At 36.3% G+C, this 15,649-nt stretch overlaps 1 protein-coding gene across 4 annotated transcripts in view; it reads left to right on the forward strand.

Annotated features, from left to right (window-relative positions):
- FMR1 (fragile X messenger ribonucleoprotein 1) overlaps positions 1-14,446 on the forward strand; it is a 29,077-nt gene extending 14,631 nt beyond the window's left edge. Inside the window, exons 8-15 of one of the 4 annotated variants that reach the window (XM_065077471.1) lie at positions 1,933-2,103; positions 2,216-2,294; positions 4,256-4,365; positions 7,760-7,846; positions 10,098-10,293; positions 11,559-11,738; positions 12,057-12,139; positions 12,445-13,977. In XM_065077471.1, the coding sequence (XP_064933543.1) occupies positions 1,933-2,103; positions 2,216-2,294; positions 4,256-4,365; positions 7,760-7,846; positions 10,098-10,293; positions 11,559-11,738; positions 12,057-12,139; positions 12,445-12,495 (957 nt within the window). In that variant the 3' untranslated portion in view covers positions 12,496-13,977. Of the gene's footprint in view, positions 1-1,932; positions 2,104-2,215; positions 2,295-4,255; positions 4,366-7,759; positions 7,847-10,097; positions 10,294-11,558; positions 11,739-12,056; positions 12,140-12,444 lie in introns of all 4 variants that reach the window. The other 3 variants (XM_065077472.1, XM_065077470.1, XM_065077469.1) reach the window with 3 other exon arrangements.
- The last annotated feature ends 1,203 nt before the right edge of the window (positions 14,447-15,649 follow it).

The raw sequence follows: 15,649 nt of genomic DNA on the forward strand, positions 1-15,649 counted from the left end.
CTTCGAAGTAGTTACAGCTTTGATTGTGATGCAGAAACGTGTAGGATTATATATCTTGACTCTGGAAAGACAATATGCAGCTCTGTCTTAGTTTTCTTCCTTGCAAAACGCTCTTTCTATTTTACTTAATAGATTATCACATTTGGAAATTCTTTCTTCCTTCAGTGCTGCTTTCCTGTGTTCTGTTATGCTCAGATGCTTGTGGATGGTGTCTATGTTTTTATGTAGGGATTTTGCTCACTATGCTAAATAATGACTTTTTTTACACACTTTATATTTGCTCTTCTCTGTAGATTTAAGTACTATAACTTCCTTTAAATGTATGACAACTTCATTATCATAAACAATTTGTTTTGTTCTGTACGTTTATATCTTACTGATTTCTCTCCATGTGTTTCTTTTAGTTCTTAGAGTGACCCAACGTAGTGATCTTCTCGGTTCATGTAGATCAAGTGTCCTATAAGAAAACTGTTTTATTAAAGCATGAAGAGGCTGTGTATAGGAGAAGCTTGTCAGCCATCCTTTTAGTTGTCTTAAACATCGTTTTGTTTCTGTAAGAAAATGCATCCACTTATCTTTAGCAGTTTCCTCACTTGCTGGACAGGTTCTGAACTGCATGCAATTCAGCATTTCCGAAGTGCTTTTTCTTGCACTCGTGAGGTCTGTACGTGCCAATAATCTGAGCCACCTGGGACTGACAGAGGCTGTTCATATCCATGCAGGATTGTTTGGATGGTGACAAAATCCAGGCTTCCTGCATGTTTGGGTATTTTAAGCGCCATCCAGTTCCACAGTGTGCTACAAGATATTTCTCAACAGCTTCCCTCTGTTTCCAGCTCTCTTCTGCCTGCTTGCTGTGTGGTGGAAGCTTTATACCATTAAGAGAGTACAGAAACTGTATTTTCTGCATGGGCAGGTATACACATACTTGTGCATCAAATCAGAGCTTGCTAACATAGTTCTCTTGGAAGCTCAGGACCACTTTAGGACATGGTTTACTGTGGTCACTGGAGTTATAGTTTGTTTGTTTCCCAGTTTCATATAGTTTTTGCGAGTTTTATCCAGGTTTCTAATTATACCTTTTTTTTTTTTTTAATTCCAGATCCAACAGTTGATTATTTTTTTTGTTGTTGTTTTTTCTTTTTCTTTCTTGACATCTTATTTCATTTAGGAGATCCTCATTAAGATTCTGTAAGCTGTTTTGTATTGTTTGGTTACACCATAGTAGTTGCCTGCAAAGGTGATGAGAGTTCCAAAACAGTAACCAGGTGTGGAATCTGAGAGGAACTGAGTCTCAAACATGTGATGGAAAGTTGATTTTAATAGTGTAGTCAGATTGACCTTTCTGTATTGGTAGAAATGTGATACCTGGCTTAAATTATTAACATACATGTTCCATGAATTCAAGCAATAATTGCAGTTATACTGTAATTCTGTGTTGTCTTGCATAGGCGTAGATTCTTCTTTTTTTAAGTGCAATAGATATCCATAGTTACTGGTTTCTGTATAATTTTTTCTGCCCGGTGATTGAGTTATTGCTGTTTCCCCCTACTTGTTGAAATGGATGCAGGTTTTTTTTCTCAGAGATCGTAGGGTTTGCTTTAACAGTCAACATAGCTCCGATTTTTACTAACCTATATGGGCACTGTCTTCCCTAATAACATTGGGTAGCTGTAGATACCCTGTGGTAATTCAAAATACAGAGGTGTCAACAAAGCTAGAGGATAGCCTTATGTTAACATTTAAAAGGCAACATTAAGACTTCTGAAGAAGACTCTGCAGTGCTTTAGATGTGAAAATAAGTGCATTAAAAGGATTAGTTCAAGTGAAAAGTATACTAAGTACCTGATTAAAGAATTGGCTCTACATTTGTTTATTTCTCTCACTGGTGTACTAAAAATCAAAGTGAGCTAACATTGTATTTTTCCTCAGAGTTCTAGACAACTTGCGTCACGATTTCATGAACAGTTTGTTGTACGTGAAGACCTAATGGGTTTGGCCATAGGCACTCATGGTGCTAATATTCAGCAAGCCAGAAAGGTCCCAGGAGTGACTGCCATTGATCTTGATGAGGATACTTGCACATTCCATATTTATGGAGAGGTAAGTTCCTTTTAGCCTTTCAAAACAAAAACAAAACACCACACCAATATAGAACAACCCCACGCACATGGGAAAGCAGATCTCATTTCTCTCGCACATCTGTATATTTTAGGATCAAGATGCAGTGAAAAAGGCAAGAAGTTACCTTGAATTTGCTGAAGATGTCATACAAGTCCCAAGAAATTTAGTAGGTATGTCAGTTCTGGAGACTGTGTGATAATAAGGAAAAATGCCTTGAACTGTGTTTTTTTCACTTTCAGAAGTGTGGCAGGGTAAAAGTTTGCAGAAGTTCTCTATGTGAAACAGTTCTCCATGGTACAAAGTCTTGGCGCTGGGCCCTTATTTTTTTCCATCTCCATGTGGAACTTTTATGAACGCATTTACATTCAGTACCTTATAAGAAATTAACTCCTGGTTTGGTAGTTCAGGGATATCTTAAACTAGAACCAACGTTTAAATACGAGGTAGAATAGTTTCTGTATTGAGCCAAATAATTCAAATACTTCCTCTGAAGAAGTCCAGAGATGAGTTCAGCTGTACAGCAGATGAATCTGCAGTCTCATATTTTCATAGTACATTTTGAATCATGTCTTTGACTTGTATTTGTCTTTTTTCCCTGTCCTTTTACATCTGAAATACAGTTTGTTTAGAAGCAGCACTGTGGGATGAACCAAACTCCTAGTTAAGGTACCCAATGGTCGAGAAAATACCCCAAAGACAATGGAATAGATTTCTAGTATCACATACCCTGAAAAAGTCCTCAAGAGTGCATGTAACCCTTTTGCATGTGGGGAAATCTTTTGATGAGCTTTTGATGCTACAAACAAAAATACATGGCTTAATTTGGTAGAGAAGTAAATAAGTAAAACCAGGGAAAATGCTAGACAGTATGGCTTTCCTCTGAAAAAGGCTTCAATATGCTGCCCAGCAGTGTATGAAGCAGTGAGACAAGTACTTACTCATGTGGCACTTCAGCTCTGGAATTGGTTTAAGACCAGTAGTTCTGCCTTCCCCGCTCGCTTCTGCTTCTGCTGGTGATAAGTAAAAACAATAAGCTGCCATCATCATTTTAACTTGAGGTTTTAATTTCTTCGTTTTTGTTTAGAATTTTGCAATTATTTTTGTTTTGGCAGTTTTTAATTTCTGCTTACCTTCTTGGCCTGGATCCTTTAGAATATAAAATTGACTGAACCATATGTTACATTCAAAATAACAAAACAACAGCAACAAAACAAAAAGCAAACAAAAAACCCCCAACCAACCACAACCACTCACACATAAAACCCCCTACTTGTTACATGCAGAAAACATCTGTTATGTCTCTCCTTTAATGCTTTAATTGAATGATATGGCCTTTCCTTATTGTCTCCCAAGCAGCTCAGGTTTCAGACAGCACGTTATTTTGCTGAGATTGTAGAGAACTCAAGTTTTCATTTTCATTGTCTCAAATGATGCAATTAGAAGGTCTTGTTCCAAAGATAAATGCATTAATTACTGGCATTAGAGTATAATTTATTTCCATTTTTATCCTTTGCTTTTTAATGATACATAAACTATTTTCAAATACCTCTAAAAAAGCTCAGTTTCAGAGAAGAGAACTTCAGATCTGGTTCATATTGTATCTTCAGTAGTATCAGAAAACTTCATCAACTAAAACTTTTGTCAACAAACTAAGAGTGTTGCTTTGTTCTCTACCCAAAAGGCAGTGACAGTGAATGTTAGAGCACTTTTAAAGGGTTTTTTTGGGGTTTTGTGTTGTGTTTTAAATGCAACCAGCAATGTTTATTTGTAAATCACCGAAGCTATTTCATACCAACAAAGCAAAGACAAATAAGCATGCAACATAGTGAATATTTGTGTAATTGAGATGTGTAATTTCAAATAATTCTATACAAAGGTAAGGCATTTGTGATTTAATTTCCTTTGCTCTGTTACACAAGCTTTGAAAAAGGAAACTATACTCTGTAACCCCAAGCTTGCTTAAACATTTTAGATCATGGCTTGTTAATTAAATTTTGTTATGGAGTATTAACTAATTTTTGATGAGTTCTTGCACTGGTACTAAATACTCTTGTTTAATTACAGTATAGTATTACTCTCAGGTTTGGGGGAAAACCCTAAAGGTGGAATGTTCTGTATGTTCTTTCTCTAGGAAAAGTAATAGGAAAAAATGGAAAACTGATTCAGGAGATAGTGGACAAATCTGGTGTTGTAAGAGTGAGAATTGAGGCTGAAAACGATAAAAATATTCCACAAGAAGAGGTATGTTTTCAGTTAATGTGTTTTTTGTGTGTGTTAATTGGTAGCTATTTTCTAACCAGTGATAAAATTCTTCTGTGTATCTTCATAGTGGTAAGATGTTCTGATTAAGGTGTGGTTATTGTTTGGTGTTATCTCTAATTTCCTATTAACGCTTATGGGCATTTTTATATAAATTTGGCTTATCTGTGTGTGAAAAATGCTTTGTGAAATTTCTTGTTCATGCACCTTCTTCGATATTTCATTTTAATCCTGTTAGAAGCAGTGACGCTGTTTCACAGCACTTGCTAAGCTGTATATCAGCTTATGTGAAACTTATTGTTTTCATTCATTAATTTGCTTGGAGTTTGATCTCTTGGGGTTTTACCTGATTTAAATTTTGATTAGTCATTTCTTATATTGTAAAGAAAAGCTTGTGTTTTATGTATAAGCCTCTCTTTTTAGAAATATTACCTAAATATTACCTGTCAATTGTAACCTAAATGAAAAACAACCCTGAGCAACATGATACTCCAGGTTTGCACAGGAAGGCTGTCAGCCTTGGAAATGGCATTCGTGAAGTCTTGAGCTTTGTAATGTGAGGCGGTTTTCTGTGGGGCTGTGTTGAGGGGAGAGTTCGCAGGTTTGCAAGGAAAGCTTCATGCATGAAGCTTTTAACATCTCAATGCAAAAAGTTGCCCGCAATTTCCAAGGTGAAATGTGCTTTGAGAAAACTGAACTGTCTGTAGTTCACCTGGAAATCTAAACGTACCAGGTAAGGAACCTTTGCTACTTTGAATAAGATACTAAATACACTTCTGGAACCCTTACATTTTTGCTTGAGTAGTTATTTAATCTTTTGTATCATCACTGTAAAACTATTCCTGAAGACCCACAATCCAATTTCCATCTTTCTGTAAATGGTGGCTAAGCAATTAAGGTTTTTTTTTCTACTTTATTAGTTTTATATCTATCTCAAAAGGTAAAATAGTGTATGATTCAAGAATTCACTGCTATGTCCTGTTTCATTTCTACTGATAAATTCTTGCAGCATAAAATTCTTGAACTAGCTTAATAAGCAAGAGGGTGCTAGTATTGTAGGCTTAAACTTTCAAATTTAACAACATGTCAGCCTGGAGATAAATAGGAAGGTAAAAGAGCAAGTAGTCATGGCTGCATTTAGTATGTTGGGTTTTCTTTTCTCCTCCTGACGTGAAAAAGCTTATCTGTTGATGTTCTTCAATCCAAAATGCAGCTTTTAAAGACGAACTTGAAAGCTTTTATTACCCGCCAAGCCCTGCATTGGTACTTCCCTGTTTTACCTGTTAATGACACTGGTAACATGGGCAGTGCTGATGCTGCTTCATGTGTTACTCGTGTCATATCAGGAGCAACACAGGAACCAGAGATAAAATTTTGGCAGATAAGAGGTTTTGTAGGTTTATTTGTATCTCATATTTTAAATAAATTCACATTAAAATTGCCATGTGTGAACTTGGATACTACAGGCCTTCGTTTTGTAAGGAACAGTACTTGAGTTTTATATGTTAATACAGCATTGGGTTCTTTTTGTTAAATACTGCCCATAAATTTCAGGTGCAGTTTCATAACTTGCATAATTTTATAACAGGGTCTTCAGGCTTTTCATCTTTTTAAAATGAGATAGGTGGTGTTTGTTATAGTAGTATATGTTATTTTGATATTTCAATTTCTTATGGACATAAGATCTGCTCAGTACTCACCACTGAAACTAAGTTGAAGATCGGTACTTTTGCATTAAGGACAGAAATAAGGTTCAATAAATCAGCATTTTGATATTTTGTGTGGCTAAAATTGATATTGTTGCCAACTATTAAGAGTATCAGCTGGCATTGCTGTCCCTAGAATCCACTGCTAAAAGCAACAGCGAGCTGTTTCCGTAAATGCCTTTTTAAGTCAGTTGTCCTGTGATCTTTTAATAATTGATACTATGTGCTAGTTAATGCCAGTTTAGTAGAAATTTCATTGCTCTTTATCAAGTTTTATTAAATATTTATGAAACTTAAAATACCCGAGATAATAAAACGTTTCAGTCAATGATGCCTGGGGCTAAAGGATTTCTAATGCTTGTGAAAGCTAGTGTTGAGGTTTCTTAGGATTAGAATATTGCATAGTGGTTTGGTGTTTTTTCCTTGTTATTTAATGCAAACACGTAAGACCTTACAAAAGTTTTCTGTACGTAAAAGAAAAGAAAAGCAAACCACAAAAAAAAGCAGAGACAAAATTATAGACTTGTCACTCAGTCCTTCTTAGGGAACCTCAGCAAACTGTGTGTGGGTTATTTTTTCAAGACATTTGTGTTTCAAATCAACTCACTTTTGCAAAAAAACCCTTTTTGGGAATGCAGTCTTGTAAAGGGTGTATATAAAATGATAATAAAAGGTGTCATTAGAGGTGAGGATGAGGTGTCAGAACAAAATTGAAGTTAACGGGGTAGGTATAGCCAGGCTCTGGGTCTGCAGTGCCGTAGGTTTCAGCAACTGAGTGTCTGTGAGACTTTGTGGAGCACAGGAGTCAACCTCAGTCAAGCTTACGCGGTCATGGTGGGGTTGCAGCTGCACCAAGAATCAGGTAGTTCAAAGCTGGCTCAGCGGGTCCGTGTGGGCTCTGATCACAACTCTGAAATGCTGCATGGGCCTATTCTAGTGTCAAGAGTTTTGGTGTGGAAATTATCCTTTGATCTGCTCAAGTTTGGCTGTGTTTCTGGCACGCAGTGAGGCCCTTCTAGGTAGATTTCATAGTCTGCTTTGGCCTCCTAAGTTAGTCTTCAGATATTTTCTCTCCAGGCGTCATGATTACAACTTCCACCTTTACCTTTTTCAGGTATTTGTAGAATCACTTAAAATACTTGAAAGGTAAATGTAAGGTAGCAGGCACTACATGAAGTACTCTTTCTTTTTTTTTGTTGTCATTGTTTGCATTTTACAAATTGAGAGATCCTTATGAAGAACCAAGTTTTGTTTTATGACATGATGTTAACTTGATTTACTTTTTTAAAAGGTTTCTCTACTGATGTGTAGCATAAAAGAACCTGGTATGAGAGAGTTGATGTGAACAGCAAAGGTGGTATTAATTTTCAAGGGAGGAAACCTGAAGTGTTTTGAATTGACTCTTTATTTTTTCACTTGTTCAGAAAAATAAATGTTGGTGTTGTGATGCGTATTATCTAAAAAATAGTCTTAAAAAAACCCTTCATGTAAAGGAAATTAGTTTGTCATCCTAGTCAACATGAAAATTTAAATACAATATTGCCTCACTTTTAAAATTATGCTTAGCCATGTTGTAAAAATTGTTTTGAAGTTTTACAGCAATATGTGTGGTTTTCTTCAGTGTTTGATGCCTAATCAATAACCATAAGACTACTGTTACTGTGTTTTAGGGAATGGTACCATTTGTGTTCGTGGGAACAAAGGACAGCATCACTAATGCGACTGTTCTTCTGGATTATCATCTTAATTATTTAAAGGTGAGGAAAATTATGCTGCATTACCATTGAAACAGTAAGATGATCAAAATCCGTTTGGGCCCCAAAGGTGGCTGAAAATTGGTGTTGTAACAGATTTTTCGATCTCAAAAGGCTTATTGTAAAAGCCATGTTGTATTAAAAGAATCATTTATGTGGAGGATTTTTCAGAATGGAAAATACAAAGGACTGAGTAAAAATAAAAAAAATAATAATCAGAAAATGATGACAATTTTTACACAAGGAATAGTCCATGATGCGACTGCAGAGCAAGCGGCATTCTATGCAGAGATCTTGTATACAGTGGGCATTTCATTCTAAAACCCCGAACTCCTGTAGATAATTGACATTTCATACATGAAGATGTTTTGTAGGTGATTCAACTTTGTGTTGCGTTTGCCCCTTTGCGCTATAACTTCATTAGTAGTCTGCAGTGCTTGTCTTTTGTATAGGGAGAAAAAAATACCCCACGTTATTACTTATAGTTGCTTCTGCTTTATAGGTGTTGCGGCAGATACTTGATCTTGGATGGCAGGGCCAGGTGCTAACAGTAGGGACTGCTTTGAGTTAAATGTATCTTTTCTGAAACCTCCAGACCATTAATGATTTGATACATATCCAGTCTGCGCAGTAGCTATCATTGAATCTTCTAGAGTGCTAAAATATCTGTACACAACTGAAAGAAACTTCTCAGTACAGTGATCAGAGGAATTAGAAGAAATTACTTTTGTTACCTTAATCACCTACTGACTAACTATACCTTTTAATCCTGCTTGTTGAGCACTTGAATTTATCAGTATTGTGGAGCAAAGATACAGCAGTTCTGCAGCTATCATGTACTAGAGGCAGAGAAGGACCACTTGAAAGCTACTACTAAAAATCAAGCTCCTTTCTTGTATGCTCACTGTTATTTCAGAAGATATTTCTGGCTTAACTACTTTGGCCACCTTGAGTGGGTACTTACATGTGAGTTGGTACTTAAATGGGTACTGACTAAGTGGAAAGTGCTTAATAGCCAGCAAGGGATGTGAAGGGCAACAGGAAGGGCTTCTGCAGGTCTACTGGCAGCAAAAGGAATACTACAGAAAATGCAGGCTCACTGCTGAGTGGAGTAGGGAACTTGGTCACAAAGGACAAGGATGAAGTACTGAATATCATCTTCACTTTTTGTATTGGTATGATTTATCCTAAGAAATGCCAGGCCCTTGAATCCACTGGGAGAATCTGGAGAAATGAAGACATACCCTTCCTGAAGGAAGATTGAGTTAGGGAACATCTGGGGAGGGGGGGGAGCTAAAACAAACAAACAAAAAAACCACACACAAAAAAGAAACATGCAAGTCAGCGGGGCTTGGTGGGACTCTGGCTGCTGAGAGATCTCTTTGTCCTTGCTGGAGTAGGTGACCTCCAGTAAGTGACCTCCAGTCCCTTCCAACATCACACTGAAACTTTCGTTTAAACAAAAAAAGTTGCCGCTTTTGGATGTAGCTAGAAAACATCTCAAACTGACAAAAGTACTCCCTTAATATGTGTCATTGTAGAGAATTGTTTGTGTTTATCTCTTTTATTAGTTATGTGTGGTAAAAATTCTGTTTGCTGGCTGTCTTTCTATGCCTGAGTTAAAGCACTTTGCTCTCTATGCTTTTATGCTTCCTCACTTCCCTGGTGTTATTTGTTATAATTAAGTAGAGTTTAACAGCAGTGTAACCTCTAGCCCTTTTTATGAAACAGTGCTATTACACTGTAATTGTTTAATAACTTTGATATTTGTTATGTGCAGCAGTGTAAGAAGCTTGTCTTGTAATCTAAAAAGTTTAAATTATGTCATTGTTGGAATGCTAAAAATGGATCATATTACTGTATTCAAAAATAAAGAAATGCTAATTTCTCTGTTTAAAGAACAATTAACTTCCTTAAGAGTAAAGATCTCATAAATGTAATACTGAAGTATAGTTTATTGTGTCTCCTGAAAACAGTTGATCTGAGTGCTTTTTCTTGATATATCTAGTTTAAACAAACCTAAACTTGCCAACTGTGCCACAGGGAGAATTCTATTGGTAACAGATTTGAGCATTTGAAATATTTTTTTTTTTAGTAGGCAAATTATTTTCAAAGCTCAATTACTATATTTAAGTATTAAATGGATTATTAGTGGCAATACTGACATGCTGTTTCTTTCTGAGAGCTGCCTGTCTGTACATTCAGGTGATTAAATATTGGTGACATCTGACTCGCTGTGCTTGTGTTTGTGTAGGAAGTGGACCAGCTGCGTTTGGAAAGATTGCAAATTGATGAGCAGCTTCGACAGATTGGAGCTACTTCTAGGCCACCATCAAATCGCACAGATAAGGAAAAAGGGTACATGGCTGATGATGGGCCAGGACTCGGCCGGGGTAGTCGGCCTTACAGAAACAGAGGCCACAGCAGACGCGGTCCAGGTTATGCTTCAGGTACGCAACTACAAGTGCACTCGCAGTTTCAAGAGTGGCCTGTTGGTCTTTTGATTTATTTAAAAAGACTGGACTTGGAAACAGAGCTCTTAAAACAAGTGTAGTTAATACTGAATATTATTATTTGAAAACTATATGGAGCTTTGTGCTGTAGAAGATACTCTGAAGTAAAATGTAGTGCTTATATGTAATGTAAACTTATTTCCACGCAGTTCTTGTCTCTTAGAGAATGCTTATGTCTTCTACCTTATGAACTTTTCAGGGGAAGGATTGTTATTTTATCTGTATTTTGAACAATTCCTAATGATAAAGCTTCACTTTTCATTTGCACCTGTAAAAGGCTATCTTAATGTAAATATTTATAAGTGAAAATATTGTGTAGCTGAGCAGAAAAGCTATTTTCCTCATATTAAATTGAACTTTTGTGTGTTTACTAGAAGAGCATAGTCACCAAAATGTAGGGTTACACTTTTAAAACCTTGTATAATTCACTAATGAGTAGTTTTCAGGTTGGTGCTTTTTCAGTGTGATCTATTACTTCATTATCCATAACACAGATCAGCCGGTGTTTGTCCTCACTGAAAGGCCTGTAGCATGGGCTTGATAAGACAGTCTTAGCTTACTTTCTACATAATATGCAATTAATGTTGTTGTGCTGAAGCCCGTTTGCTGTTTTTGAAGATGTGAGTTCAACTGGCCATAACAGGCTTATAGGAGGGAAAATTGGGGAAAAGAACCAGCTTTTAGCAGTGAAGGTGATCTGTTAACTGGAAAAATGGTAATGGACAGTTATTTTGGGTTTGATACATTTCTAGCATTCTTAGTTCTCTGCTTTTGTAATGTGTGTTACAGGCTGTTTCATTATGGATTTTTTTTCTTCCCTTTCATGGAGTTGTGGTGAGGGGAGACAGGGCAGGTTACATGCAGAACTTTGAGTTTTAGAAATATGAAAGGCTAGTCTACTAGACTACTAACTTCGATTCAATAGTATATTGGTAGGCTGATAACACCAAGTAGCTATAAATATATGGCACACTTAATTATTTTACATTAAATGCACTTCTAACTTGTATTTGTTTGTTTGACTTATTTAAGAAGTAATGTGTATTATACACATTTCTGTATTAAGTGTGTTATAGAGATTGGGAGGCAAAGATCCCAGAACTGTTTACTTTCAAAAATATATATGTGTTTTTTCATTATACTGTAGTACTTTCATGCTAAGCTACACTGGCATGTTTGGATTTTTTTCATCCTCTTGATAGGAACTAATTCTGAAGCATCAAATGCTTCTGAAACAGAATCTGATCACAGAGATGAACTTAGCGATTGGTCGGCAGCCCCAGCAGAAGAGGAGCGAGACAACTACCTTCGTAGAGGAGACGGGCGAAGACGTGGTGGTGGTGCGAGAGGGCAAGGAGGGAGGGGTCGTGGAGGATTCAAAGGTAAATGTAGGCTTAATTTTGAAAAAGAGGTCACTGTTGGAATCCTTAAGCAAACTCACTTCAATCAGCAGACAGTCTTTTGAACTGATGGTTTTAAACACTGTGGTTTTGTCTAATTTGATTAACACCTGACAGAAGTTTCCGTAGTGATTCCTGGCCCACAGTTTAAGAACAGTTGTTATGTTATTAAGAATATTTGTTTAATGTTATTCAGTGTGAAAATTTTGAAGTATTTTCCTATTATGCTTGCATAAATTTTAAGTAAAATAGGAACATATGCCCTCGTCGAACAACTTAGTTGATTAATTCTTCTTACAGGAAATGATGAACAGTCACGAACAGATAACCGTCAGCGTAACTCAAGAGATGCAAAAGGGAGAACAGCAGATGGATCTCTTGAGGTAATTTTTCTCTTATTGGAACTCTGTAATGTTTAAAAATGCATAAGTGTCAAATACTGACATTGAAGTCCTTAAAGCTACAAGTGACACAGACTTATGGTTCCCTTTTGCCTATTCAGATCTACAAGAGTTCTGTGTCATTTTGTAACATATGTGCAGGAATCTCAGTATAACAAGTTGTGTAAAGATGCAACTTTGTAATGTTAGCTTAGCTCTCCCTTTGGTTGGAACTCTGATCATGAGTCCAAAGGATTTACTAACCAGCTTGATTTCAGTCTTTGTTCTTACTAGCTTTTTTTTTTTAGCTTATATTTCTTACTGCGTTGTGTCTTGTTCTCTGTCGCCTATATGCCTGAGGGAGGAGAATCGTTAACGCTTTTTATAAAGAGAGTGTGTTGTAGCCAGAATCTTCAGAGTAAGAAAGATTAAACTTCAGAAACTACCTTCACTACTAAATGAAACATTTACAATTGAAGGCTATGCAATCTAGAAAGTAAGTTAAAAATACACATCAAGAAACTGTTCAAGTCATATTGAAATATTTTATAACCTTTAATGATTTGTAGTATTTGATAAAGATACTTTTACTTTCTTTTTTCAAGTATGTTTTGTTGTGTAAAGTTTTTCAGGCTGATATTTTCTGCGTATACACAAAGTTTCCCCACATGGAAACTATTCTTATTTCAAATGATAACATGCAAACCTTCTACCATCTCTTCCTGCATAGGATGAGTTATATTGTGAGGAAGAAATAGGAGCCGCTGCAAGCGGCTGCCTTCTGTGTGGTGTTACCAGGAGCTGTGGTTCTGATGGGAGATTGAGATGGCTCTTGGTTTGGTGTTAGAAAACCTGCTGAAAAAAGGAGGGGGAAAAATTGGAACAAGTGACCAAATGCTTAGTTTTCCAAGTGGCAGTGCTCAACTTGGAAGTGTAGTACTCGAATATGCATCTGAAATGCAAGCAGCTGACATGCCAGAAATATTTTCTATTTTTCATAGTTGATCAGTAATTAACTTAAAGTTTGAAGTCGACAATGCAAAAGTGCAGTGCTGAAAAAGAAAGGCATGTTATCAACAAGTCTTTTTTCTGTTACTCTGAGATTTGGATGAGATACTTTATATGAAAATAAGCATCTGTGTATTGTTTAACCTGACTGATCTAATTGTAAAGACTTTGTAATATTTCAAGGAGTAAGGACTTACCCTCTTTACAAGCATAAAAATTTTGCTTTCAGATTGCTTTTTTCAATGTTTTATTTTTATGACCAGTTAAAAAGACCACAGAAATCTGTTTGGTCGATTAAATGAGACATTTTTTCAAATTCAAAAGTAGATTTTTTTGAGTGTTCATATCATTTCATGAGCAACTTTTCTGTGTTCATTTTTTTCCAAAAAAATGTTTATACGTGTATACAGCAAGTAGAAAGTCGAACTATTTAAAGTGAAATGATGCTGTTAGTTCTTGAGCTTTCTCTTGCACGAACACACAGGAAAATGTAGCTTCCAAGTCTAGGTGAATGGGAGGATTTTTGGGTTTAGGTCACAAGTATGTGGCATTTTTGAACAGAAAAAAAACGCACACACTCTCCATTTCAGCTGGACACATTTAACAAAGCCATAAGGGTGTGCAACCCTTTAAATATTCTGACTATTTAGTAAATAGTCCTCCTCCCAGGCTGCCAAGGTAGCACATGCGTAAGGGGTGGATGGAAGGAAGAGGGTGCTTTATATAACTCTAACTTGTTCCAGATCAGAATTGACTGCAATAATGAAAGGAGTGTCCACACTAAAACATTACAGAATACCTCCAGTGAAGGTAGTCGGCTGCGCACGGGTAAAGAACGTAACCAGAAGAAAGAGAAAACGGACAGCGCAGATGGTCAACAGCCGCTGGTGAACGGAGTACCCTAAACTGCATAATTCTGAAGTCATATTTCCTATACTGTTTCAGTAATTCCTATTCCATGTTAGAGAAACTTGTTAGGCCAAAGACAAATAGTAGGCGAGACGGCGCAGGGCATGAAATGAACATGTGTTCTCTGTTAGCCTTTTTTTAACATCAACAGTATGCAGTTGTTTTCAGAATAAGAAGTTATTCAATATTTGCATAAAAATATCTGAATTTCCGAAAATCGCTTTCAAGTACATATTGCAGTTCAAACAATGAAAGATTCTTTTTTTGTTTGTTTTAAAAATACTGAGCTGTGCATTGGTAAACTTTCTGTTCAGTTGTACCATTTTAACACATCGGGTCAAATTCACTGCTCAATTTCAATTTTCAGAATAAATAGTGTTTGCAGTAATCAAATTGGCTTCTGTTTTCAATCTAACTTACAAGTTCTTCATGAAATGCTATGTCGTTTTATGTCCTGTGTCAGTTCACATTCTGGTCCACCTCTTTCAATATTTTAGTGGACCCTGAAATATGTGTGATGTAACAATTGTCATTTCCATTAGCAAAAAAAGTTGTATGATCTGTGCCTTTTTTATATCTTGGCAGGTAGGAATATTATATTTGGATGCAGATATCAGGGAAGATGAGTTGGTAACACTAAATGTAAAATATATGTAGCAATCCTTGTCAGACGTTAGTACTTTATAGACAAGTGCATGCTTTCCATAATTTTTTCCTTACATAAACATTGAGTTAGGCAGTTCTAAGAATAGGAGATTTATTTTGCACTGAAGATTTGGCAAATAGTGTTATTGAAAAAGGGGTGTAATTTTTTTTCTTTGTAGGCAGTACGGAAGCTTTTTTTAAAAAAAAAAATAATAAAAAAAATAAAAACCTTTCCATTGTGGAAAACTAAAATTCATTGTTACTGAGGGAACAAGTGTAACATGTTCACAAAACAGTCATGTGTGCCTGCTATTTGGCCAGACGACCAGTTTAAGCGCTGATGTTTTTCATCCTCCCCAATTTTTTTTTTTAATTCCTTATTTTAATTTGGGAACTGTTCTCAGGAGAGGTGGGAAGAGAATCACCATGTGTAGTGCCCTGGTACAGCAGTGCGAGAGGTTGGACACAGAACAAAAATACATCGTATTTTGAGGTACAAGGTCTGAATTAATGGCCAATTGGAAGGTGTCGCAGAATCCGATCCAAAGTGGAGTTGTACACCAGGGAAGGGTGGGCAGTGGTGGGAGGAGCTGTGCTTGCTTCTGTTTCCAATCGTGCGTTAAACTTACTTGGCAAAACTGTATAAGGACCTTCATTTTAATCCATTTTTATTGAGATTGCTCCAGTAGGAGAGCCACTGTTTATGGACAGAGTTGTACAAACTTGACCTTGCCTCTGATGTGTTTTGTGAGTTTTGTTTCTTTGCTCTTTTCATTCTTTTTGTTTCTTCCTTGCATACAGGTGAGCATACTAAAAATGGCAACGAACTGCACATGATTTAACAAATATAAAAATGTCTTAAAAAGTATTGCCAAACATTAATGTTGATTTCTAGTTATTTATTTTGGGAATGTATAGTATTTGAAAACAGAAATTGGTACCTTGAACACA

The sequence above is a fragment of the Columba livia genome, chromosome 12 (genome assembly GCF_036013475.1).
Source record: "Columba livia isolate bColLiv1 breed racing homer chromosome 12, bColLiv1.pat.W.v2, whole genome shotgun sequence".
In the NCBI taxonomy this organism is placed as follows: domain Eukaryota; kingdom Metazoa; phylum Chordata; class Aves; order Columbiformes; family Columbidae; genus Columba; species Columba livia.